Source organism: Lepidochelys kempii, chromosome 3, assembly GCF_965140265.1.
Source record: "Lepidochelys kempii isolate rLepKem1 chromosome 3, rLepKem1.hap2, whole genome shotgun sequence".
Taxonomy (NCBI): Eukaryota; Metazoa; Chordata; order Testudines; family Cheloniidae; genus Lepidochelys; species Lepidochelys kempii.
In genome coordinates this window covers 201,436,809-201,462,905 of record NC_133258.1, presented here as the reverse complement: position 1 = coordinate 201,462,905, position 26,097 = coordinate 201,436,809, and the positions used below count along the sequence as shown (strand labels likewise).

Sequence of the window (26,097 nt, the reverse complement as noted above, 5' to 3'; positions counted from 1 at the left end):
GCAAACAACAAAGTTTTATCTAATCTATCACTGTTTTCCCCCTTTGAATTACAGAACGCAACAGGAGTTTTGAAATGTCTTCCTTTGTGGAAACCAAAGGGCTTGAGCAACTCACAAAGTCTCCAGTGGAGTTCGTGGAGTATCCTTGGCATTCAGAAAGATACACCATGTGCTTTTGTAAATCTGAGTAAGAGCCGTTATGGTTCTTCATTGGGCTTTGGAGACATGAGTTTGGGAAATTTGGAACCTAGCCTAACTTTGTTAGCTCGATTACCTCTTCCATTAGCAAAGAGAGCTGGCCTCTCATGAGACCTCATTGAGTTTTAGAGTGAATTCTTGTGATGTGGATTAAGGGCAAAAGGGATCATCTTAAAATACAGATTGAAGGTCTGGGGAGGAAGAGTGAGTCAAATCATTAGTGAGCATGTGGGAAAACAAAGCAATGGTAATTTGTTATATAAAATGATAGAAGATAAATTAAAACAAAGGAAAATATGTCAGAGAGAGATCATCTGGGTAACTCAGTACTTTGCATAGTCTTATGGGAGATCCGATTTTGATTCCTGGTCACAGCTGATTCTTTCCTGACTGCCAGGAGCTAGCTGCACTGATTTGTTTTTTGGAGAAAAATAACTAAAGGGGAGTGCTTTTCGGTTTAATGGCTCTCAGTGTATGTCATTGTCTCCTTTGAAGCCTACAATTTACAAAAATGGATCCAGGTACAATATGGCCTTACGGAACATTAACTGAGAGCAACTTCTACATCTAGACTGCAATGTATTCCCATATCTAAAATTTGTGGAGTGGCCATTTGACGCTCAGGCTCGCTACACCAGTTTACTCACCATTGCTTTCTCTATGTGGAGGCTAAATCTGAAACTCGTGTGAGGAGAGCACTTCCTTCTTAACTGGGCTCTCCTCAGTCCAGCTCTAGAAGGATTGTTACTGCTGGCTAGTTTCTGTAGAGGCAATTTAGGACCATATTAGATTATTTACTGTGTAACTGAAGTTACACATATATTGTCTTCTCAGATCCACACTTGCCCTTGCTTTTCCCCTGCTTCTTTAGAGTCTGTTAGCCCTCACAGGAACAAAAGGAAAGTATGTAACGTATCATTTTATAACCTCAACTTAGACACCTGAGTATTTATATAGACCAGCCACCCTCCCAAGAACGTGAATCTGTGAATATAGTATGTTTGGAGAACTCCACTAAGCAACCTACTATTGTTCTGTAAAGAGCATCTACATTTAATGACTGAAAGTATATATAATTATTTTGCCAAATGCACTGTCTCTTAACCACTCACCATCTAGATATAACAAAAGGCAGCTTAGCCGGATTTATCCAAAGGGAACACGTGTAGATTCCTCAAACTACATGCCGCAAGTCTTCTGGAATGCTGGCTGTCAGTTGGTGGCTCTTAACTTCCAAACTGTAGGTAAGTCTCAGCTTTTTCTTGGTTTAGTGAGCTGTACGTGCCACTTTTTCAATAGGTTCTGTTATTGGGAGCCAAGAGAGTTGTTTTGTTCAACAAAAGACGTTGGGCTATTGACCAGTTCTACGAAGCTGTTTGTTCATGAGCCCAAGTTATTCTCAAATTCATTAGCATATTATACCGTAATGCAGCATGCGCACAGTGGTCATCTTAAAGAGCCATCATTTACCAACCACTACATATTGCAGTTTCTCATATGCAGTTCTGCAAATATTCGCTTGTTAATAGCAGCCCCTTTATATTGCGTAATGAACTGAAAATATAACTAACTTTCCGCCAGTCTCCAGAAATAATTATTATTAATCATTTTATTGCAAGTAACACCTGGATTCAAATGTTCTTGGCACTGTACAAAATGACAAGGCCAGATTTTCATAGGCGGGCCCAATGGGAGCATCCCGTGAAATGCATTTTTGCTGCTCCCACAAACACCTGCATGCACATGCACAGAAGGGAAATTGTACCATATCGGTGCCTATGTCTCATTGAAAGTCAGCTAGGGTTACCAACTTTCTTCTCCCACAAAACCGAACACCCTTGCCCCACCCCTTCTCCGAGGCCCCACCCCACACTCACTCAATTCCCACCCCCCCATCGCTCACTCTCTCCACCCTCACTTGCTCATTTTCACCTGGCTGGTTCAGGGGGCTGGGGTATGGGATGGGGTGAGGGCTCCATCTGGGGGTGTTAGCTCCGGGGTGGGGACAGAAATGAGGGGTTCAGGGTACTGGAGGGGGCTCCGGGCTGGGGCAGGCGGTTGGGGTGTGGGGCGGATGAGGACTCTGGCTGGGGATGCAGGCTCCGATGTGGGGATGGAGATGAAGGGTATGGCATGTAGGAGGGTGCTTCAGGCTGGGACCAAGGGGTTCACAGGGCAGGAGGGGGATCAGGGCTGGGGCAGGGGGTTGGAGTGTGTGGGCGGGGAGAGTAAGGGCTCCGGCTGGGGGTGCAGGCTCTGGGGTGGGGCTCGGGATGAGGGGTTTGGAGTGCAAGAGGGTGCTCCAGGCTGGGATTGAAAGGTTTGGAGGATGGGAGGGAGATCAGGGCTGGGGCTCAGGCAGGGGGTTGGGGCCCAGGAGGGGGTCAGGGGTACTGGCTCCAGTTGGTGCTTTCCTCAAGCAGCTCCCAGAAGCAGCAGCATGTCCCCCCTCTGGTTCCTATGTGGAGGGGCAGCCAGGCAGCTCTGCGCGCTGCCCCATCTGCAGGCACTGTCCCCACAGCTCCCATTGGCCTCGGTTCTGCCAATGGGAGCTGCAGGGGCGGCACTTGGGGGGGCAGCGTGCGGAGCCCCCTGGCTGCCCCTATGCATAGGAGCCAGAGCGGGGACATGCCTGCTGCTTCCCAGGAGCTGTGCTGTGCGGAGGCTAGCAGGGAGCCTGCCAGCCCCGCTGTGTGGCGGAGCCAACCAGATAGTCAATGGCCCAGTCAGTGGTGCTGACCAGAGCTGCAAGGATCCCTTTTCGACCAGGTGATCTGGTCGAAAAGCAGACATCTGGTCACCCTAAAGTCAACAAGACTTAGAAGCCTAACTCACTTTTGAAAATGAGACATATCCAAGTCACTTAGGCTCTTTAATGCTAAGCAGAGCAACACGTAAGTATCTTTAAAATCTAGGCCTTAGGGTCTTTCGAAAATGTTATCCCACAACACAGGAATGGGTTACCTAGGGAGGTAGAGGAATCTCCATCCTTAGATGGAGTTTTTAAGGCCTGGCTTTACAAAGCCCTGGCTGGGATGATTTAATTGGGGTTGGTCCTGCTTTGAGGAGGGGATTGGACTAGATGACCTCCTGAGGTCTCTTCCAACCCTAATCTTCTATAATTCTATCATTCTATCTTCTGGAACATCTCTAGAGAATTCCCTCCTCTTACAGAGAGAATCCAAGATGGTGGCCACTGAGGACTGTGTGAGTGAAACTTGAGTCTTTCAGTGAAATATTTCCTGAAACCTAGGTTTAAGTGACAGCAGTGCTCAAGAAATAGCTGTTTATTTGCATTGCCCTTAGTCATATTACTGCAGTTATACTTGTTTTTGTATATTTGATACTTATCCAGAAGTTAATTCCTCGTGATATTTTTATTGCCTAGATTTGTCTATGCAAATAAACATGGGGATGTATGAATACAATGGCAAAAGTGGTTACAGGCTAAAGCCAGAGTTTATGAGAAGACCAGACAAACATTTTGACCCATTTACTGAAAGTATTGTGGATGGAATAGTAGCCAACACGTTGTCTGTGAAGGTATGTACACAGTTGTTGAAAATTCTGTTTATGTTAGAACCTGGACATATTTCTGTTTTATCTGGAGCCCTGGCAGATCTTCTTTAGCTGTGTCTGCACTGCAGTCAGGAGGTGTGATTACAACACGCGTAGGCATACCCAACCTAGCTTTAATCTAGCTAACTTGGATACTGTGGCAGAGACGCTCACCACCAGCGCTGCCTAGTGGTCAGGCTGGGATGTGGCAGGTGGTCTTCCGGGCATCCCCCTTTCTTACTGCTGCTTCACCCTGCAGTCGTCTGTCTTTCTGGTGACTCTGCCCTCCAGCCAGGTCATGTATTCAAGTCTGTCCCTTTCAGGGTATGTATAGAGTCCAACAATGGGGGAGCCTTCAGGATTAAGCAGGATGCTCAGGACTCTACCCCTTGGGTCAAGATCTCACAGCCCAGACCCTTTTATCTTCAGGGGTTTCTCCCCACATCAGGAATAGGCCTCTGTAGTTGCCCCTCTGCAGAGGTTGGTAGGGAAGCCCAGGCCCACACTGTCAACTGGGCTCCGATCCAGGGCCCAGTGGCAGGCAGCTAAATCCTGAGATTCTATGCGGCTGCCTCCCTGGGTCACTTCCTACCAGGCCCCTCTCTTCTCAACAGCTAAAGTAAAGAACTAAAACACAAAGATAAAGTCTTTGGCTTTCAGAGAGTCACAGGTCCCTTCTCTGTTGGCTCGGTCAGGTCACCATAGCCAGGTCTCAGGAAGCAAGAGCTCCATGGTGCTCCTTCTCACAAGCTCAGAGTATAGGTCAGCTCACCTCCACAGCCTGCCTGCCAGTGCCACTAAGCTACTGTGTTCCCCTTTGTAAGTTCTTCCTCCAGCCAGTGCAGGTGTGGCAGGTGTGGTGGAGCAGAGCTGCCTGGGCCCAGGGCATCTCTTTAATCTGTACCTTTCCAGTGTGAGGTTTGTACACCCCATCACAGGGACCAACCGCAGTGAAGGTGCGGCTTCACAGGCTTCAGCATGGCCCGTACAAGCCCACCCAGAACCCTGGGCACTTACTTGGACAGCTAGCCCCCGCTGAAGTCTGTGCTGCCATGGCTACACTATTGGTACTCACTCTAGCTAGATTCAAGCTAACTCATGTCTACATGTGCTGAAGTCACACCTCCAGTTGCAGTGTAGACATACTGTAAATTGAGACAATGAGATACGTTTAATTTGCAGTGGGGCATATTTAATTTTTAAACTCAACAGTATCTAAATTCATAAAAAAAACAGAAGCTCAAATTTTGAAGGAATATTGCCTATTAAGTAAATTTGCTTGTGTTTTGTTTTTAATTTCCTTTCCAATCCCTTTTCTTTTCATCACATAAGACTTCCCAGGAAACTGATGTATTTAAGAAGAGGTTGAAGATTTTTAAGCTTTTGTTTATGAAGTGCTGTATTTCAAATAGTGTAACCTTAAAAACATCCCTAGTCCATGCTAAATGCTAACTTGCACTGAGATGACCAACAGAGCATGCTGCTTAGTGTAAATTAATACAATAACAGGTTTTTGCAATGAGACCAGGAAGTTATAAAAGTCATGGTTTCGTACCGAGAGTTACAAAAACAATTTATTTCATTAATAGGCCTATTCAGCTGAACAATCTCCCCTATCAGAAGCCACCCACAAAATATCCTGTTTTGTTCAGTGGTAGGAAACTGATATCCACCCTGAGGCTGCAGGCACAAGTCAGCTGTGGCAAAGCAGTGGTGTGAGAGCGTGTGTGAAAGAGGTGGCTGGCAGCTTTGGGACCACATCTAAATGGAGGTTATTCAGTAGCTCTAGGGAGATGCTTAGCCCTTTGCAGGAATTGAGTCCCTAAGAGTAATGTGGCCACTGCCCGAAGTTGGCTCCTTCTGACTGTCCAGTAGAGATTGTGCTAGTTGTGATGTCATGGCATGGTAGATGCTGAGGCCTCACAAATGAATGGGAGCTGGCATACTTTGGGCAAATCTGAAGTTCTTTAAGATACCCTGCCATTGGCTGAATATCCCTCGCTCCTTGTTACTCAGGGAATTCATCAACAACCTTTACATTTACCTCATATTTAAAAAAAAAAAGGCTGGAAGGAGACAAAAACGAAACAGGTGCGTCTGCTTTTTTATCATTGCCTTGGTTGCAACGCCACCACACGTAGCCCTGGCGTTACCGTATCTTTTTATTTACCACAACAGCATGTTACAGTCCTGTATTTGCAGTATTAGAGAATGCTTGTTTTGAGTTTGGGGTTTATTTAGGAGAGAACTATACCGTCACTAGGAAGAATTCTTCAGCCTGAATTTCAGCCAGAAATTTCAGAATCCACACTAAGCCGTCTTTATTAATCATTTTCAAACACTCCTATCTTGTTTTCCAGATAATTTCAGGTCAGTTTCTTTCGGATAAAAAAGTTGGTACTTATGTAGAAGTAGACATGTTTGGCCTGCCTGTGGATACAAGACGAAAAGCTTTAAAGACAAAGACCTCTCAAGGCAATGCTGTAAATCCTGTATGGGAAGAAGAACCCATAGTATTTAAGAAGGTTGGTGTGATGTTTATTTCCCTACAGTGCAGAGTGATTATTTTATTGCTTTCCACTAGGTTAATTTTGTGTTGTACAGAAAATCAGAATGATTGCATTTGCTGAAGAGATCATTTAAAAGACTCTGAAACAGCTATGCTGTAGAGCCCACCCCTGCTCCAATAAAATCAAGCCAGCTCCTACTGAAATCAGTCAACTGATGTAACTTTGTTAGTTTCATTGACACAAGATTGGGCCTCTGTACATACAAGGCAAAAAATTCCAAAGTGCATGAAACCCAGATTTTGTAAGGTATTTAGGGGTTGCATCATTGAGCGTTGCAATGCCTAACTGATTTAGGAGCCAAAGTCTCATTTACAAAGTGATTTAGGCACTTAGGAGCCTATCCTATTGACTGTCAATGGGATTTTGACGCCTAAGTGCCTTAATCCCTTTTGATTAGAAGATTTAGGTTCCTAGATCAGTTAGAGATTGCAATGCTGAGCACAGCAACACCTAAATACCTTTAATCATCTGGGACCAGATGATTCAAGAGCCTAAATCCCATTCACTTACAATGGGACATAGGCTCTTGAGTTACCGAGGTGCTTTGGAAAATTTTACCCAGAGGACCCAATCCTACAAAGTCAGTGGGAGCTGAGGTACTAAGCATCTTTCAGAATCATGCCCCTGCAGCATTAGTATCTCACAGTGCTTTGTAAATGGGACTGCAGCCAATTTCCTAAAGAGAGCTGTAGTATTGTCTATTTTTAGTTTACTGGCTAATGCAGTTAATTAGTCTTGGATCAAGTAGAGAACCTGCCTTTTCCTGACGTCCCATGACAGCAATTAAAGTTCATGGAGGCACTTACACAGTCAGTGCCTGAAACTCAGCTTTCTAGGAGCTGCAGTAGGACGCCCTCATCTGAAGGGCCTGTCCTCAGACCTCCTTCCCTTTGGCATTCTGCCAGGGTTGGATTTTGGAAACAGCACTAGCATTTTGTTGTTGTTGTTCTCATGGGCCCTTAATTAATATATTTTATTTCTGTTACCAGTTTTACTATAATGTGTGGGAGCCTCCAGGCTCATAATGGGCCTGGATTGTTATTTTGAGTGATCTGAAGATTAACTCATATAATCTGTTGTTAGTGGGAGGTGAAACTAAGTGCCTACATATTTTTAGGTGTCATATAAACATCCATTAAATAACACACTGATTTCCGCATAGTGTGCTCTGAGGAAAAGAGGCCAGTGTAACCAGCCTTACAATGTGTATGTGTATCTACACATGACTTCTCTATGACACAGTAATGAGATATGGTGCACATGTTTTACAGTACCATTTGGTTGGGTAGGAATTAAGGTCGGGTCTGTTACTTGTGGGATTTGGGCCTTGACTAAAATTTAAGGCAATGTAAGAATGTTCATTCAATGCCAAGCACGGTTTTGGTCTCGAGTAGGCCTTGTTTTGGGACACGAACAGTCCTGACTTCTGGGTCCCAGTTCTTGTCAGCAGGAATGATCCAGTGGCACAGAGCTTTTGAGGATGAAATCAGAGACTGCCTTTCTAGGACTCTACTCAAGCAAACAAGCCCTTCTGTCTGATGGCTTGCAGAAAAACCAGCTGTTGGTCATGGCCAATCTGACAAAAGACTACATCCCACTGGAGAGCCCTATGGGGTTAATATTTGATGATGTCGTGTTCAACAGCTCTATGACACACACCCCGTACTATCCCCATGTGCCAGGGATAAGGATTGGGGGATATGTCTGTTGCCAGAAATAAGCTGGGTGATAGGAAATGTCTCATTACTGCTTGTTGGACTGGGAGCTGAAAGCTCCAGTTTGACTGCATTCCGCTTTGTAAATCTAGGCCCTAGCTCACCTGGGCCTTCCCACTGTCTTGAATATTGATCCCTATGAACAACGAGTGCTTTCGAAAGGGACAGGCCTTCCAAGCTCAGTTCTTTCACGTATCCTTACCTCATAAAGGAAAAGATTAATCCTTCTCGCACAGGCAGACTGATTTCCTACCAAATCACCCGTCCTCTTGGAGAAAGACACGCTATTTAATATATCGCCAGAGCAATCTCCCTTTCGAAAGAAATCACATCACATATTTGTTTATGAGGTTAGTCCAGGTTCCTTTCTGCCCTACTGCTATTATAGTCTTTTAATGTATTTCTTCCTCCACCACCAAGGTCCATCCATTGTAGCAACCCTCGGAACTTAGTACAACCCTGAAGGACTTTTCCATCCTTTCACTGAGGCTAAGGTTAGCATCCCAGGCATACCCATCTTTGCTCCTGGCCTCACCTGTCCAGTAAACATCATTTGCCTGATCTGTGGAAGGCAGGATAGGTGTTCTGAAACACAAGCTACAGAGAGCTCTGTTAGGTGTAGGCATGCAAGGGAAAGCACTTATGACAGGTATGGTTATTGGCATTATGCAAGCATGCTAAACTGCCTCAATCCATTCAGCCTGTCAGGATGCTTTATGTAATTAAATAACTAAGGTCTAGCAACCTGCTCAGACTTTTCCCTCTTAAAACACACCGATTGACCGATTTGTTATTTGATGGTTTTATCAGCACTAATGTGCTTATCACTGCCCTGCTTAATTAATTAAGGGGTCCTTAGGACACATTGGTTCTGAGTGACACTCATGATTTCACCTCATACATTGTCACTACATTTTCTACATGTACATGTCTACATTTTCAAAGCCTCATTCAGGCCTAATTAGAGGCATGATGCTAAAGATCTATGTGCTGCTTTGAAAATGTAGGGACAAGTTCTCAGCTTCAGATTTGGCTGTTCTAGCCATTCCCTGTCAATGAGTTATTCGCCTGTAAAGAAACTGTCCTGCCACCTGTTACTTGACTGAAGCATGATCATTTCAGAATGATTTTCATACACGGGTCATATGCATTCTGACCTGTTGTATGGCAAACTCCTAGTCTGGCTATAGAACTCTTTATTTGCTGACTAGAGCCTTATCTTTCTACTCTGCTATCTGCCTTGTATGCAGAAGGATCTTTTCTTATTTATAGCAGACAACTGATAACTGTACCAAATATGTCCCTGTAGGTGGTTCTGCCTTCTCTGGCATGTTTGAGGATAGCAGTATATGAAGAAGGAGGAAAGTTTATCGGACATCGGATATTGCCTGTCTCAGCAATTCGACCAGGTAAGATTATGGCTCTGCTGTAGTGAAGAGAAGCAACTTGGCAGACCCTCAGCAAGATTCTTTTGACGTCAATGCAGCTATGCTGATTTATGCCAACTGAGGCTCTGTCCCAGCGTATGCAGCCAATGGAGAAATTCACCTAATTTGGTACTGCATTATTTCAGCTTTAGCTATAACTTCATTTTGTTTTTTTAAAAAGTAAATAATTTTGAATATGTTTATATCATCCATGAGAGGAGAAACACCTGAATCACCGAAAGTTAAATCTAGAATGAAACAAGAAAACCTACAGAACTAAAACATACAAAGCAGTTGATGGCATTTACTGGTTAATTGTAGCTATGAAACCATTTTAAAAGAAGGAGCTTGGCAGTCGTTTCTCCTTTTCAGTCATTGTTTCTGAGATCGACTGCTCAGTGAGCTTTAGCTGTGGTGGGTGGAGACACTGAGGGCATGAAACATGCTCTCACGGGACAGTCAGCTTGGCTCATCCTTCCTCACTTTCAAAATTGCCTGCAAATGCTCATATTGTAGGTGTATTTTAATTTTAGCCACTGTGAAGGATTTATTCCCATTCATTCCCGGTCTTTTTAAATATGTTGCTGTGTCATTTATTCTGGTATTCTCTGGGTTTTTTATTGTTAGGTATTCATGTTGTATGCATATTACGGCATCCTGATTCCTTTTAATTAACATTTCAGCTCTCTGAGTATCTTGACTGGAAGTACTTATAAATATTTTAAATGAAAATAAGTAGGGTTACAAAGCCAAATCAATCCAAACTAAATGGAAAACAATAAGAAAAGATCAAAGAATTATATAAATTAGAGCTAGGGAAATAACTGATTTCTTTTGTTCGCTGGCACTTCCGAAAAATCATTTCAGTTCAGGTTGAACTGAAATGAAAAAATGCGGAAAAAGTTGGGCACATTGAAAACATTCATTTAAGGTCAAAGAAACCAAGTTTTATCTGACCCAAAACATTTTGTTTCAAGCATGTTTGAAGGGCTCAATTCACCAAACAGCCAGAGGAGGAGGAGGAGCCGATGATGGTTATAAAGAGGCTAGCACCGGCAGCTAACACTGACATTTTTGTGCCATATGGGAGACCCATGTTCAAATCCCTGCTCCATGTCAGGCAGAGGGAACATTAAACTTGGCTCTCCCACATCCCCAATGAGTCCCCTAAGAATTTAGCTAAACGTTCTAAAGAAAGCACCATCACCAACTCCTCCTCCTCCAGCCATTTTGCGAATGGCATCTCGGTATCCCCAAATTACTTTTGGCTGAAACTATTTGGCGAATTCATGTACAATTCCCAAATTTATTTCATTCGACTGATATTCGCCAAAAAAAAATTCGCCTGACTCTAATAAAATTGCAAATTGGCATGAGCCGAAGAACAAGAAATTAGTAAATGGTTTAAAAATAAAGGGGGAAAGATTTTTTTTTTAATTGTGCTGTCTTGAACCTTTCACCTGCTCCCTTGTCTGTATGTTGTCTATGTAGCTTGTAAACTTTTCTGAGTCAGGATTTGCCTTCCCACAGTCTCTAAAGAGCCTAGGTCACTTGGGCACTATATAAATAAGGAATAATAATCCAGTTACATTGGACACAGTTTACAATTCTGGACTCGACTGCTCTTGTATTCCAGGCTATCACTACATCTGTCTGAGGAATGAGCGGAACCAACCTTTAATGCTGCCAGCAGTCTTTGTGTACATAGACGTTAAAGACTACGTACCCGATACTTATGCAGGTAACTATTAAACTATGAACTATAAAGGTAAAATTAAATACACGAGTCTTTGGAACCTTCTCAGTCTGTTTGTGACAGAGAGCCTGAAACACCCCTGTATAAAACTGGTGTAACCATCTGCAGGCTGCCTGCATGGATCACAGTCCAGGATCAGGGCCTAAGTACTTATTTCCTAGCGGACTTTGGGTAGCCCTAAAGAAGCCAGGAGTCTTGGGATTTTGTAAGATAAACAATATGCAGTAGCTGTGAGATCAAATTGCAAATGTGCAATTAAAAAAATATGAGTGTGAACGTAAGGGTTCAAAAGCGCTCAGCATTGTCCTAAGTAAGCATTGGGAGTTTTACCATTGTCTTCTGTGGGAACAGAGTTGGGCCAATGCTGAACAGGCTAGAAAATCTCATCCTAAACCTCCCCCCAAAGAGTGCTCATCCCAGGCTCCAAGTGTTTTGGACATAAACTTAAAAACACAGCACATAGGAGAGACAAAAGAAAACTCATTCAAAGCAGCAGTATTTCTCCTACCTTTTCTTTCCCCAGTACCTCTCACAGTAGTGAAATAGGGATTAAAATTCTCACCTACATATTGGCCTAAACATGTGCAGAATGTATATTTCCATAAATGGTGTTTCACAGTTAATGCCTTTGGTATGACGGCATAGTCACATTCACTGAAGTTTCTGATGTCCAAGTGGTATTGAATAATAGATTTCAAGAAAAACTATGCACCTTCTTAACACCTTAGGATCTCTAAAACCATAGATTAAGGAACTTTGACCTGAAATGTTTACTTCATTTCCAGATGTGATTGAAGCATTATCCAATCCAATTAGATACGTAAACTTGATGGAACAAAGAGCTAAACAGCTGGCAGCACTCACACTGGAGGATGAAGAAGAGGTAAAGAAAGAGGTAAGGGAGAGTCACTGAAAATTCATCATATTTGGTGGGACTTTCAAAAGCATCTACGTGATTTAGAACTTCATTGAAAGTTAGTGGGACTTGTGCTCATCAGTCACTTAAGGACTTTTCAACACCCCACCCATTATCTGAGAGCCAGGTTTTGATACACTTACATTGTGTACATTGTACTGTATGTGGGATCCTCTTGAAGTCCGTGGGCTAATGCAAAGTCAAATGAAGTAAGGTATCAGAATCTGGTCTTTAGTGAAAAAGTATTGGATGTCACACAACACGCAGGAAAAAAAACACCCCCAACCACAGACCCTCACGTTTGTTTAGCACTCTGATCATGTGGTTTTCCTAGTCCCGAAGAGAGGACTATATCATTTGCTTTCTTTGAAAATATTACAAATTTTGCAGGAATTTTGAGGGCTTTCTATTTCACAGCAGTTTGTCTCTAAAAATTGTATTCTGTTCACAGGAGGAGAGAGTCTCTTCACATCCTGCACAAATTCTGATGTCTCCATATTACAACCTCAATTTTCATTTGCACAAAGGCCACTTTACATCCACTATAAGGCTCCATTAAACTGCCAGAGTGGTGTAGAGTCTTTCACACGAATGAGAATTCAGGCCTATTGCTCTAGTTTAACTGGAATTTTGTGGAAGCCAGATTTTCAGTGGTTCATCTTTGTGCCTTTGTTTGCATAAGCGCTTGTCACTAAGAACATATAAGAATGGCCATACTGGGTTAGACCAAAGCTCCATCTAGCCCAGTATCCTGTCTTCCGACAGTGGCAAATACTAGGTGCCCCAGAGGGAATGAACAGAACAGGTGATCATCAAGTGATCCATCCCCTGTCGCCCATTCCCAGTTTCTGGCAAACAGAGGCTAAGGACACCATCCCTGCCCAGCCTGGCTAATAGCCATTGATGGACCTATCCTCCATGAATTCATCTAGTTCTTTTTTGAACCCTGTTATAGTCTTGGCCTTCACAACATCCTCTGGCAAACAGTTCCACAGGTTGACTGTGCATTGTGTGACGAAATACTTCCTTTTGTTTGTTTTAAACCTGCTGCCTATTAATTTCATTTGGTGACCCCTAGTTCTGGTGTTATGAGCTGGAGTAAATAGCACTTCCTTATTTACTTTCTCCACACCAGCCATAATTTTATAGACCTCTATAATATCCTCTCTTAGTCGTCTCTTTTCCAAGCTGAAAAGTCCAAGTCTTATTAATCTCTCCTTATACAGAAGCTGTTCCCCTAATCACTTTTGTTGCCCTTTTTCAATTCCAATGTATGATTTTTGACATGGGGCGACCACAGCTGCACGTAGTATTCAAGATGTGGGCGTACCATGGGTTTATAAGACCAGTAGTGGGGGCAAAAGATCTATCTTGCTTTAAGATTAAACTCGATAAGTTTATGGAGGAGATGGTATGATGGGATAACATGGTTTTGGTAATTAAATATTCATGGTAAATAGGCCCAATGGCCTGTGATGGGTTTTTAGATGGGGTAAGATCCAAGTTACCCGGGAAAGAATTTTCTGTAGTATCTGGCTGATGAATCTTGCCCATATGCTCAGGGTTTAGCTGATCGCCATATTTGGGGTCGGGAAGGAATTTTCCTCCAGGGCAGATTGGAAGGCCCTGGAGGTTTTTCGCCTTCCTCTATAGCATGGGGCATGGGTCACTTGCTGGAGGATTCTCTGCTCCTTGAGGTCTTCAAACTACAATTTGAGGACTTCAATAGCACAGATATAGGTGTGAGGTCTTTTTTAGGAGTGGTGGGTGAAGTTCTGTGGCCTGCATTGTGCAGGAGGTCAGACTAGATGATCATAATGGTCCCTTCTGACCTAAATATCTATGAATCTATGAAACTCACATTTGCTTGTGGAGATGCAGTGATTGTACAAACATATGTAGACATATGTGTATTTTTGTGCATGCCTGGGGGCCTCTGACAATTATGCACTTACTTTCAGTGGTAAATGCATATTATAGTTTTATTTAAGTTGAGGTTTAAAAAGCATCTGTGGAATTTGGCTTCCCAATTCCAATTAATGTTACTAGAAATTGGGCACCCGAATGGCTTTGAAAATACCAGCATTAGATTTTAAACAATTCCTGTGTCATTCTCTAGGTCTATCACATGAGTTAAAGAGTATTCAGTACAAGCAGTTAAGTCCTGATTCCTGGAAGGCAGGGAAACAGTCCCTTTTTTGCCTCCTGCCCTGTTTCCTGGATCCTCCATTCTCAAAGGTATAAAAGCTCAACTGAACTCGCTTTTGTAACCAAGAATACATTCCCCCAAATAAGATTAAATGAGTGATAATCATTACAGTTCCTTGGCCAACAGTTTGCCTCTTTGTCTCTTTATTATGTACAGTCTCACAAGTTTGCTTGAATGAGGACATGGAAATACAGAGTATCTGCCCCATTCCATTCCCTTTGCTCATATGGCACAAAGGGAGCAGAAGTCACTCACAGGTCCCCAGCTGGAGATTCCTGGGCATGAAGAAGTCCTTGTCAGGTGTACAGCCATGTAACTAGCTCCTGTGCTGTTCTCCCTGCAGCCATGCCACAGTTAGGGTTGCCTACCCTCCTGGATTGGCCAAGAGTCTCCCGGAATTGGAATCAATCTCCCTGTGGCTACTGAAACCAATCCAGGAGATTTTAATAGGCCGCTAAAAGGCTGGTTGGCAGCGCAGCAGGGCTAAGGCAGGCTCTCTACCTGCCCTGGTTCCGCGCGGATCCCGGAAGTGACTGGCACGTCCCTCTGGCTCCTAGGTGCAGGGCTGGCCAGGGGGTCTCTGAGCACTGCTCACCCCCTCCCCCGAGTGCCAACTCCGCATCTCCCGTTGGCCGGGGCAGCGCGCAGAGCCGCCTGGCCACCCCTGAGCCTAGGAGCCAGACATGCCGTTTGCTTCTGGGAGCCACTCAAGGTAAGCACCACCCAGCCGGAGCCCGCACACCAACCCCCTTTGGCACACCAACCCCCTGCCCGAGCCCTGAGCCCCCTCTTGTACCCCAACCCCCTGCCCTAGGTTCAGCCCAGAGCCCCCTCACGCACTCCCACAACTGGCATTCTGCCGATGATACCGACTTCAACGTCCTGTTAGCCCACTTCTCACGGTTATCTCTGTGTCTTTGTCCATTGCCATCTCCTCGTGGAATACCCATTCTGAGTTGACACCCCGGCCGCTACTCTCTCCTCATTCAGATCCTTCCTAAAGTCTCCTCTGCTACTGACATGCACAGATGTGAGTGAACAAAGACTGTAATCCTGAAATCTCCACTACATCTAGACAGGGTGTAGAGTGGTAGCTACAGGGAGGTGATTGTGACTCACTGATTCGGAGTCACTCAGCCTTGTCATAAGTCAGAGCACAAGGGGTGCTGCTGGCATAAAATCCCTTTTACAAGAAAGAATCGGGTCAGGCATAGGGGATCTTCTGAGATGATCCCCCCTTCTCCTTACATCAGGTGTGGTTAGTGTGGAAGATAGCTACAATGCCACTTTTTGGTGTATAGTAGAACAGAATCCAATCCTATGTGTCTATATAAGACTGCTCTTCCCTGCTGACCACTAGCCTTTGCTGAGTAAGCACAGTCTTACTAAAGACATGAGAAAGCAAAGGGTGTAAACTAATGTTCCTTTTATACCTCGCTACTAAAACTGTAAAATATGAGGGTGGAATACATAATGTGTTAAGAAAGATAACCTGTGATATTCTCCATTAAGGGAAAATCACATTCACTTAAGAATTGTGGGTGGTCATGAATTATGAGAAGAGAACATGCTTTATTAACAAGATTAAATTGCTTGTTACACACAAAATAATGGCTCTTTGTTCACTTCCTGAACTTGTCTCACGTTTGTGATTTAGTTTCTGGAAACAAATGTCTCCAGTGCCCAAAACTAAACAGCCATGCTAATTGTTTGAAAACAAGGTGCAGTGCTACATGAGTTTTATTAGCATATATAAACCTGGTGGCCAAAAAGAAAATGTGCACCTGCACACGCAAAATTGGCTCCTAACTTTCCATGCGTGAATTTGCAAGCTGGGATGCGAGCTTGTAAGTCTAGCTTTATTTTTATTAATCATTCATGCAGTCCAAGTTCTCACTAGCAGAGCCCTTTTTATTAAACTATTGAACATCACTTCCTTTAACAGTGTTTAAAGGAGAAAAAAAGAAAACCAGCCAAGACTTCTGCCAAAAACAGGATCATTCTAGAATGAAAGTGGACGTGCACATCGCTGTTCAGATCATGTTTTGCTTATGCATGAGATAAATGAAGTGGTTGGAATAGATTGAATCTCCTGATAGACACAATGGTGGTGGTATCCTTGTATCCCATTGTATAGCTGTGTTAGAATTAAGTTGTTGAGACAGAGATCCCTTCACAATACACAAAGTGTTAAGTTATATGACTGTTGAGCCAGATTGCAGTAAACTGGCAATGTAATTAGTGTAAAACAATTATACCAGAACCTGTGTTGCCTCTTGATAGAGTGGCAGACGGATATTCTGAGAGCTGTCTCCTGCTTCTGCCTGTAATTTGATTTTCCTCCAAGAGTGAAACAGAAGCAGCCTGAGGAACAAGCCAGGACTGTATTCAGCTGGTGCCATGGCAACCAGTTCTTCATACTCTTTTTGGCTGTCTCAAAATCCAAATACCTTACCAATGCTGTGAGTCCCCCTCCTCTTCCTCCCTGAGCATGGAGTGTTTGTATGTCTTTATAAACCTGACATCTACAAGAGTAACTGTAAGGTGTTCATAAGGGAACTGGCAAGGAGGGAAAAAACGGCTGTGGAAAATGCTTAGATGAGTTGGATACCAGAGACACGTTTATGTAGAGTTCAGCAGGATGGAGGTACTGTTTATATGCTCTCTGTTGAGTGTAAATATGACACTATTATATCCTGGGGATAAGAAGTATGTGTGCGTGTCTTGAGAGGTGGTGAATAATTACACTGTCATGTGTATCTAGTAAAATTAGCTATGAAATTTAGCAGCCCTTCTATACACATATTTTGTTCATAATAAGGATCTGAATGGTATTTTCCTGCTACCTTCTGCTTACTTCTAGAAGGGTTTTATGATGCAGCACAATGCTGATTCCATGTAGTTTCACCTCTGATATTGCTAACTAATACATATTATCAATGAGTAAATTACCTGTCTGTTTTGTGGCTGAAAACCACCAGCTGAATTATATCCTGTTAACAGGTTTTTTTTTCCGGTGGTTATACAAGACAAAAGTACACTCAGAATAATTGTTCTGAAAGATATGTGCTGAAAGTTAAACTGCAAAAATGAACTGTCACTAATACAGTGGAAAACTGAAGCTACTAAGTCCAGATTTTTCTTTTAGAGCAGTGTATTTAAAACCTGTACGAAATTTCAGAATCAAAAGAGGCTTGAAGGTTGGACTGGAAATAAATAACACCTTCCCCCTCCCCCTGTGTGTATTTATTATGTATATACCTATTTGGAAGAGTAATGTAAAATATTCTGTATCTTTAGGTTGATCAGGGGGATGCACCATCAGAAGATAAAAGCGAGCCCAGACCAACTCCAGCAGAAAATGGACTAAGTCACTCCACTTCTCTGACAATGAAGCCAGCAACTCAGGTTGTCCATAGCCAACCAGTCCCGGGTAAGAGACTTAAACATAGTTTTCCTACATTAATTATTTAAAAAGCAAAAACCAAGAAATGGCCGAATAACACATTCTGTGTGTGCTTTGCATTTAAAAAAAAAACTATATAAAATGAGTAGGGGAAAATTGTCCTCTGTTGTAACATATATTATTATTTTATTTCACAGCATAGTAGTCTCTTTCTTCCAGAAGGATACCTATAGGCTTCACATACTGTATCCAGTATTTGAGTGAAACAGGTCATGATTATGCAAGAGTTGAAGACAGAAATAATAAATAATAATAATAAAATATAGGGCGGTCAAGCAATTAAAAATTAATCATGATTAATCGTGCAATTAAAAAAATTATTTGCGATTAATTGTGCGATTAATTGCGCTGTTAATAATAGAATACCATTTATTTAAATATTTTTGGGTGTTTTCTACATTTTCAAATATACTGATTTCAATTACAACACAGAATACAAAGTGTACAGTGCTCACTTTATATTTATTTTTATTACACATACTTGCACTGTAAAAAACAAAAGAAATAGTATTTTTCAATTCACCTCATACAAGTACTGTAGTGCAATCTCTTTATCATGAAAGTTGAACTTACAAATGTAGAATTATGTACAAAAAATAACTCACTCAAAAATAAAACAATGTAAAACTTTAGAGCCTACAAGTCCACTCAGTCCTATTTCTTGTTCATTCAATCACTCAGACAAACAAGTTTGTTTATATTTGCAGAAGATAATGCTGCCCACTTCTTGTCACACTGTCACCTAAAAGTGAGAACAGGTGTTTTCATGGCACTGTTGTAGCCGGTGTCACAAGATATTTACATGCCAGATGCACTAAAGATCCATAGGTCCCTTCATGCTTCAACCACCATTGGCAGCCAAAGCATGAAGGGGTATACAAATGTTTAGGATATCTGGCACATAAATACCTTGCACCACCGGTGACAAAAGTGCCATGTGAACGCCTGTTTTCACTTTCAGGGGGCATTGTAAATAAGAAGCAGGCAGCATTATTGCCCGTAAATGTAAACAAGTTTGTTTGTCTTTGTGATTGACTGAACAAGAAGTAGGACTAAGTGGACTTGTAGGCTCTAAAGTTTTACATTGTTTTGTTTTTGAGTGCAGTTATGTAACAAAAACCCTACATTTGTAAGTCACACTTTCACGATAAAGAGATTGCACTACAGTACTTGTATGAGGTGAATTGAAAAATACTATTTCTTTTGTTTATCATTTTTACAGTGCAAATATTTGTAATAAAAAATAATATAAAGTGAGCACCGCACACTTTGTATTCTGTGTTGTAATAGAAATCAATATATTTGAAAATGTAGAAAAACATCCACAAATATTGAATAAATTTCAATTGGTATTCTATTGTTTAACAGTGCGATTAATCGCGATTAATTTTTTTAATCACAATTAATTTTTTCAGTCAATTGTGTGAGTTAACTGCGATTAATCAACAGCCCTAATAAAATAATAATAATAAAACACACTCATAGACAAGGACTCCTTGAACTTTCGAGAGGCAATGAGCAGAATCCAGTATGAACATTACTCTGGTATTTGCTTGTGAATCTTAAGTACCAGTGCAGCACTTAAACATGCAGTGCCCAGCACTTCCCATTGTGTCAGTGGAGTGAGATCTTGAGAACAATGGAAGCCGTGGAATACTAAACACATCTGAAGAATCTGGCCACTTCATGAAGCTGAGCTGTGTAGAAAATCAGACTCCAATATTGTGTGCTGAGCATTTTTTTGACACTTGGCTCCATGTTGATAAGCATAATAGCAGTATGTTTTGAACTTCTCCTAGTCTTACAGTAAAGTACACATGTCCCTCACTTCAGATGCTTTCTAAAATCTCACTTCTTCCAGAGGTGAGTTTGTTATCCCAACCTCTGGATGTTCCAGGGTGACCAATCTTCTGGTATTTAATATTTACATGCCTCTGTCTCCTAAATTGCCATGTCTTTAGGGCTGTCTTCATTTTCATATATTAATACAGCACAAGCACATTATTAATGCTAAATAAATAATCATAACCCCATGCACATTATCCTGGTAAATGTACATTTTTACTCCTGTCTCAGGTCCTCCAAAACAATTGCCCCATCATCTCAATACTTTTATTGGTTCGGCCATTGGCCTATGCTACTTGAGAAGCAATTTGCCCGCACAAAGGAAGATGTAAATAGGAGAGGGCATGTATTTTAATGAACATGGGGGCACAGATGCAAGCACAGACATTTTTTCTGAGTTTTGAAAATTACGAAGTATTCTGCAATTGTGCAGCTGAGTGTTCCATTATGGGCAAGGTCGTTATGTCCAAGGGTGGTAGACCCTTAAACTGCTTTTACAAAAATATTTTCAGTTATTTGTGCATGCATTTACCTTTTACTGTACACTTTAAATTCATTCATTGAAAATGGAGGCCTGTGTACATTTGTATAGATATATCTATTTTAATATGAATTCTAAAACTGCATTATTTCCAATTTAATTATTGATTGTTCATCATCAGCCCGATCCAACTTCCACAGACTTCAGAGGAGTTATATCAGACCCTTTTAAAGCAATTTTGAACTGTCACTTAAAGTACCAGTGTTGTACTAACCATGAGCCAAATCCTGTTTACCTTACTCACATGATTGGTCCCACTGAGTTCACTAGCATCCCTTCCATAAGAAAAGTGAGGAGGCTAGGGTGTTTTATTTTGTGTTGTGTTGTTTGGTGTTGATACAAGCGTTGCCTCTGTAGACCATAGGGCTAGTTTGCCTTTATTATCTTCACAGCCTTGCTTTCATTATATTCCACCTTTATGATATTCAGCAGTCACGCAAGAAACCTACAGGCCTGTATCCTGTAAGACATTAGCCTCAGCACTTAATTTAAGGCTTGAAGCCTATGAACTTTGGCACAGATAAATGACCCAATGGTAACCCCCAAGTTCTGGAGAACTGAGAATAAAGTGTTTAAGGGGAAATTTTGTCAGAATTTACCATAACTACGTGAACATGAGCTAACATCTGCAGATGTCTGACCACAAGAATGCCCTGGCAACGAATTGACATATATCATAATAAATGGAGATCATTAGTATACTAACCTATAGGAGAAGGGCACCTCAACATTAGTATGGTGAGGAAATACAAATAAGGAAGAGGGGAGAAACCCCTTCTGAATGTGCATTGGGCAGAGTGGTGTCAGCATAACATATTCTAAAAGTTGTATCCCAGCCTGCGGGCAATAGGAGAGGGAGGTGTAGCCCTTGGGAGATGCCAGGATGATGGCCACTGATGATGATGAGGAAGGTGATGATGATGAGGAAGATAATGGCTAACATTTTAGGTTGTTCTGCAAGGGATGGTGTGAGTATATGGATGTGCAGAAGGACATTTTGTATTATCTCCATCTACCTTACTGAGTTGGAGTGTTCGTGACTTTGCTAAATGTATTAATAAACTATTGTAAATACAGAAGTTTTCCTATAGTGTGAGTGTTGCAACTGTGCACATCGAGGTTTCCACATCTACAGTAATTTTAATACTGAGCCTGATCTTGGGACAAGAACCTGTCAACTGTCAAAGTGATAACTGGAATTCTGAAGTAATCAATATAATTAATACATAATCTATGAACTGGGATACACCTCCATGTTGCTACATCTTGGCAGTGTAAAGGGTATCTGAAAGATATATTTTCTCACATTATTCAGAATGTTTACACAACTGTATATGCTATGTCAACTGCAATAATGATATAGAATATATATACATTTTGTAAGGGCAACACGTGTGTCTTGTTCAATTGTTTTTGTCAATTCAAAAAGAATTGATATCAATAATATCTTTTACTTCCAGGTTCTGTGAAAGCACCTGCAAAAACAGAAGATCTTATTCAGAGTGTCCTAACAGGTAATAAATATACGGGTGTTATGCAGTAGCATACTCTGAATAAATTTTACGGTTTTGTCCAGGGATACGTACATTTCGTAAAATAGGCTACCTGGTTTAGACTTTTCATTGTCTGATTATTCTGAAAGAACTTTGTGGCAAATGTACATACCACGACTTGTGCCCACAGGACATAATCCTGCATCTTTGAATGGCAAACGCCCCGTTGACTACAACGAGAGTAGGATCAGGTCCCTACAGGGAGCTTTTTCTTAGTATCTCCCTCTGTTGCACTGCCACCCGTGCCGGTAATGGTGGGAGTATTCGGAGTCTGAATGCAAAGAAGGTACCAGTATTATGACCACCGTGTCATCTAGACTTGCTGAAGTCAATGGCATAACTCCTAAGAATAAGATATACCACTTGTATTTCATCGTACCTCGTTGAATGTCATTGCTGGCTTAGCTTCTTGAGGACATCAAGTCCATTCTCCACTTCCAAAACTGAGAAGCCCTTCAGTTCAACTTCTTTGAAAAATGCATTGATTCTGCTGTAGTAAGAGGTATATTTTCAATGTGGTCCATGGAGCTTTAGTTTTGCAATCCTCCTGGACATTCAACTGAAAATAGAAGTAACTTGTCAAAGTGTTGCACAGCTAAAGCTTTGTGTACTGGTATGAAAATGTGTCCTTATGCAGACCAAACTGTTGCCTAGAGAAGGGAGTGGGAAAGGAATAGTTAACAGTATTTACCCATGGACTGCATTGTACCTTAGGACAGAACTGGATTTGACATTATCTTTGGATTTCAGTTAAATACAGTGGCTTGCACTGTTTAAAATTTCATAATTGGAGGCCCATCCAGAGCTTTGGCTTCTTTTCCATAAGGATTTTTGTGAGGTAACATCTCCCATTTCCTCTTGTTAATCTCCATTTCCCAAAGAACACGTGTAACCTGTTGGTGAGTGTGTGTTACTGGTCTCCCAATCCTCAGAGGAATATGAATTGTTACAGCCCACAGCTGAATAGCTTTACTTCAAGCTGCAGCTGCTCGTGTTTTTTTTTTTTAGCTCTGGCGGTCCCTGGTTTAATCCCTGGTGTGTCAGCCAAGATGGCGACCATCACACACATACAAACTGAACATAAGACAAACACAACATAGGATGGAACTCTCCAACCTGAACATGTTAGCATGACCCATTGTAATTTAGACTACGAACAGTGTCAAGTATAACCAGCCTCAGCCAGTTTTTGGATCCAGAAGAGATGTGTAGATTTACTTGACTGTTTTTTTCAGCATCTCTTCATTAGGTCTATTTTAGATGATGTTTCCTTACTGGATGGACAATTAAAGAATAAAAATAGATCCGTCTTTCCTTGTGTTTTAAAATACAACACATATTTGCCTGATAAACTGCTGAGAAATCATCCATAGCAGATAAATGTGAGAAACTGGTCAATCTCTGTCTAAGTGGGAGGACCTCTTTAAGAGAAAATGAGCCAATGGAAATGTAAAGGAAACAAGAATAAAGTCTATCTGCATAATGTTTTTAGAACTGGGACTGCCCCATTACTCCAGCCAGACTGGTCTGATGTTCTTACAGTAACCGTCTGTCAGTGCCTGGGCAATGGCAGCTTGTACTAGGGATATTCTGAAGCAGCTCCTCTAACCCCAGAATGGTTTTGTCTTGTCCTCTGCTGTCTGAGGGATATTTGTCCACAGTGATATGTTTCTGGTGTGTTGGGGAAACACAGGAGAGGACTGTGGTTTGGTTTGTCTTGGGCTGGTGGTGGGAGTCCTCTGCATCTGAAAGGGATTGAAGGAAAGATAAAATAGTGTATATTTGTCTTGCAAAATGTGATGATTCTGAACTTATCACTTAACTACCTAGACATTAATTGATTACACTTACTACAATATTTTCAGCCTTATTCGTTTATTTCCAGATAAAGTTGGTTGCTGTCATTGAAAGCCCTTGATTTATCTCAAGCCAATAAAAGTTGTTTATCAATAGTAAACAAAAGCCCTTGGTTCCATGTCCTGCTGATCAGAATTTGAATGTCCGACTAATATATCATTTCAATCAGAGAAAAATGATGCATTTTCCATTATTATTGTTGCAGAAGTGGAAGCACAGACCATTGAGGAGCTAAAACAACAGAAGTCATTTGTTAAACTTCAGAAGAAGCACTACAAAGAAATGAAGGACCTTGTAAAGAAACACCACAAGAAAACCACTGATCTGATCAAAGAGCACACTGCAAAATACAACGAAATTCAGAACGACTACCTGCGACGTAGGGCAGTCTTAGAGAAAACCACAAAAAGGGATACTAAGAAAAGGTATGTTAACTGGAGCTTCCTCTTCTTTAATCTTAAAAAAAGATCTTTATCCATTTACTCATAATTGGTAACATAACAAGTATGTGGAGATAGCACTAGAGTACAGATGAAAAACAAAGGCCCTGACATTCATAGAATGAGGGCAGGGATCTTGAAATAAAGGTGGACCCTGAAAAAGTGGACGGAAGCCCCCTTTGTGATGCATTTCTTCTCTACTCGCAACCCAAGAAGACCGTCCCAATTTACATGGTAGATTGCTTGTATATATCACCTTCCCTGTACAACAGGGGAACACACTGTTTGTGTATTGAGAAACCCACTTTCATCTGTATGGTGATCTCATGTGATTCAGCTGTTCTGATAATCCATTCTTTTTCGGGAGACCATACATCCTGTTTTGCGTGGGACAGCCCCTTTCTTAAGCCCTGCCCTGGCCGTCCCTTTTTTTTTTTTTTTTTGGCAAAAGTGGGCATTTGTCCCCTTTGCTCTTGCCAACTTTTGTCACAAAAGTATGGTGCAGTGCAGAGGAACATGTGGAGGGGCAAGGGGCGATGCCAGCCCGGTGCAGGGGGAGAGGCAGGGCTGGAGCGACCAGGGATAGTGGCAGGGGCGGAGGGGGACTAACGACCAGTGATAGCCTTGCGCAGGAGTAGGGGAGAGGGAGGAGGAGGCAGGGCTCAGACGAGCGGTTCAGTACAGCCTCCACGGGGTGAGGGGAGAGTACGGGAGGAGAGGCCCTTGGGCCAGCCATGTGCGGTGTCCCGTTTTCCCTTTGGGAAATATGGCCACCCTAATTCTTTTGTAAATTGTGGAGTTCCCACATGCCCTGAGTAAGAGGCTGCACCTAGGTGCAAGAGTAGACCAGGGACCAACTTACAGAGTCACAATTCAATCCCTGATTCCCTCCTTGCTGCAGGCAGGAAGTAATCTGCATCAGCTCTTTACTGGCACAGATGACTTGCCTCTCCTAGTAGGCACAGCTACACTGGCTGATGTGCTTTGCAAGGTACCGCATGCTTCCCGTGCCTCCCTGCTTTTCTGCAGGGAAGGAGGAGGATTATCCCCAGGGAAACTGCTGCTGCCCCCTCTCCTTTACACTGTAACTCATGTATGTAGTCCACAGGGGGGCGGGGGGAGATAAGAGACCACCTTATGCCCCTTTACTCCCCTGCAGAGACAAATAGGACAACCCATGATCTGGCCCCAAACGAGCAAACAATTGGCTCTAGATCCCACAGTGTGAATTCTAAAGGTGCAACCCTAGACATGAAAATCAAAATTGGTCCTGTTTTATTATTTGCGGCAAGGGGGGCCATCCTTAACTTGTGTCTGCCTCCAAACTGGAACCCTGGAAAGAATACTAAGAATTAGACCTATTCCTTGAATTTAACACCTGATAGATTTACTGACTAACAACTGAAAGTAATCAAATAAATTTTAAAATATGAATTCTCTAGACCACTTGGTGACGATTGATTTATTGTAAGTAGATCTAGGCAAGATGTTATGCCCCCTTCCCTTTATGCAGTCCCTTGCTGTGCCCTGTCTACTTTTCAATCCTCCATTCCCCTGTATTTTTTTATATGTGTAAAAGTGTTTTGTTTTGTTTTTTAGTTTGTTAGAAAATAAAGGGGCATGGACATTGTAGTTATTTCTGTCAATTTGATGTGGGAAGTATACTGTGACTCACTAAATCTTTCCAATACTCTCATTTTGTGCATGTAGCAATGAACTATATATTAATAAACAACTACTACTATAAACAGTTACACAAAATATAATTACTCACATGCCTAAGTTTATGCAGGATTAGATGCTAATAATACCACAGTTGAATATGCTTAATCAGGGATGCCTTTTGGTAGATTTCTGTTCATCGCAATTATACAGCATTTTCATTTAATTATAATTTATTTAAATGTAGTAAACATTACAGCATCATTCTGCAACTCATTTAATTCAAATAAGCACCATTACAGTCTAAGTCCTTTTTATTATTTCATAAAATTGACTACTTGCAATTCATCATAGCTTTTCAAATAAGAAAACCATGAACATAAA

General features: G+C 41.9%; 1 protein-coding gene across 10 annotated transcripts in view; it reads left to right on the top strand.

Moving 5' to 3' along the window:
- The window catches only part of PLCB1 (phospholipase C beta 1), a 655,431-nt gene that overhangs the window by 521,854 nt on the left and 107,480 nt on the right, over positions 1-26,097 (top strand). For all 10 annotated transcript variants that reach the window (XM_073339660.1, XM_073339659.1, XM_073339667.1 and 7 more), the window contains exons 17-26: positions 55-139; positions 1,318-1,442; positions 3,587-3,741; positions 6,117-6,281; positions 9,351-9,450; positions 11,105-11,209; positions 12,010-12,119; positions 17,650-17,782; positions 21,662-21,715; positions 23,817-24,036. In XM_073339660.1, coding sequence (XP_073195761.1) covers positions 55-139; positions 1,318-1,442; positions 3,587-3,741; positions 6,117-6,281; positions 9,351-9,450; positions 11,105-11,209; positions 12,010-12,119; positions 17,650-17,782; positions 21,662-21,715; positions 23,817-24,036 — 1,252 coding nt within the window. The remainder of the gene's footprint in view (positions 1-54; positions 140-1,317; positions 1,443-3,586; positions 3,742-6,116; positions 6,282-9,350; positions 9,451-11,104; positions 11,210-12,009; positions 12,120-17,649; positions 17,783-21,661; positions 21,716-23,816; positions 24,037-26,097) is intronic.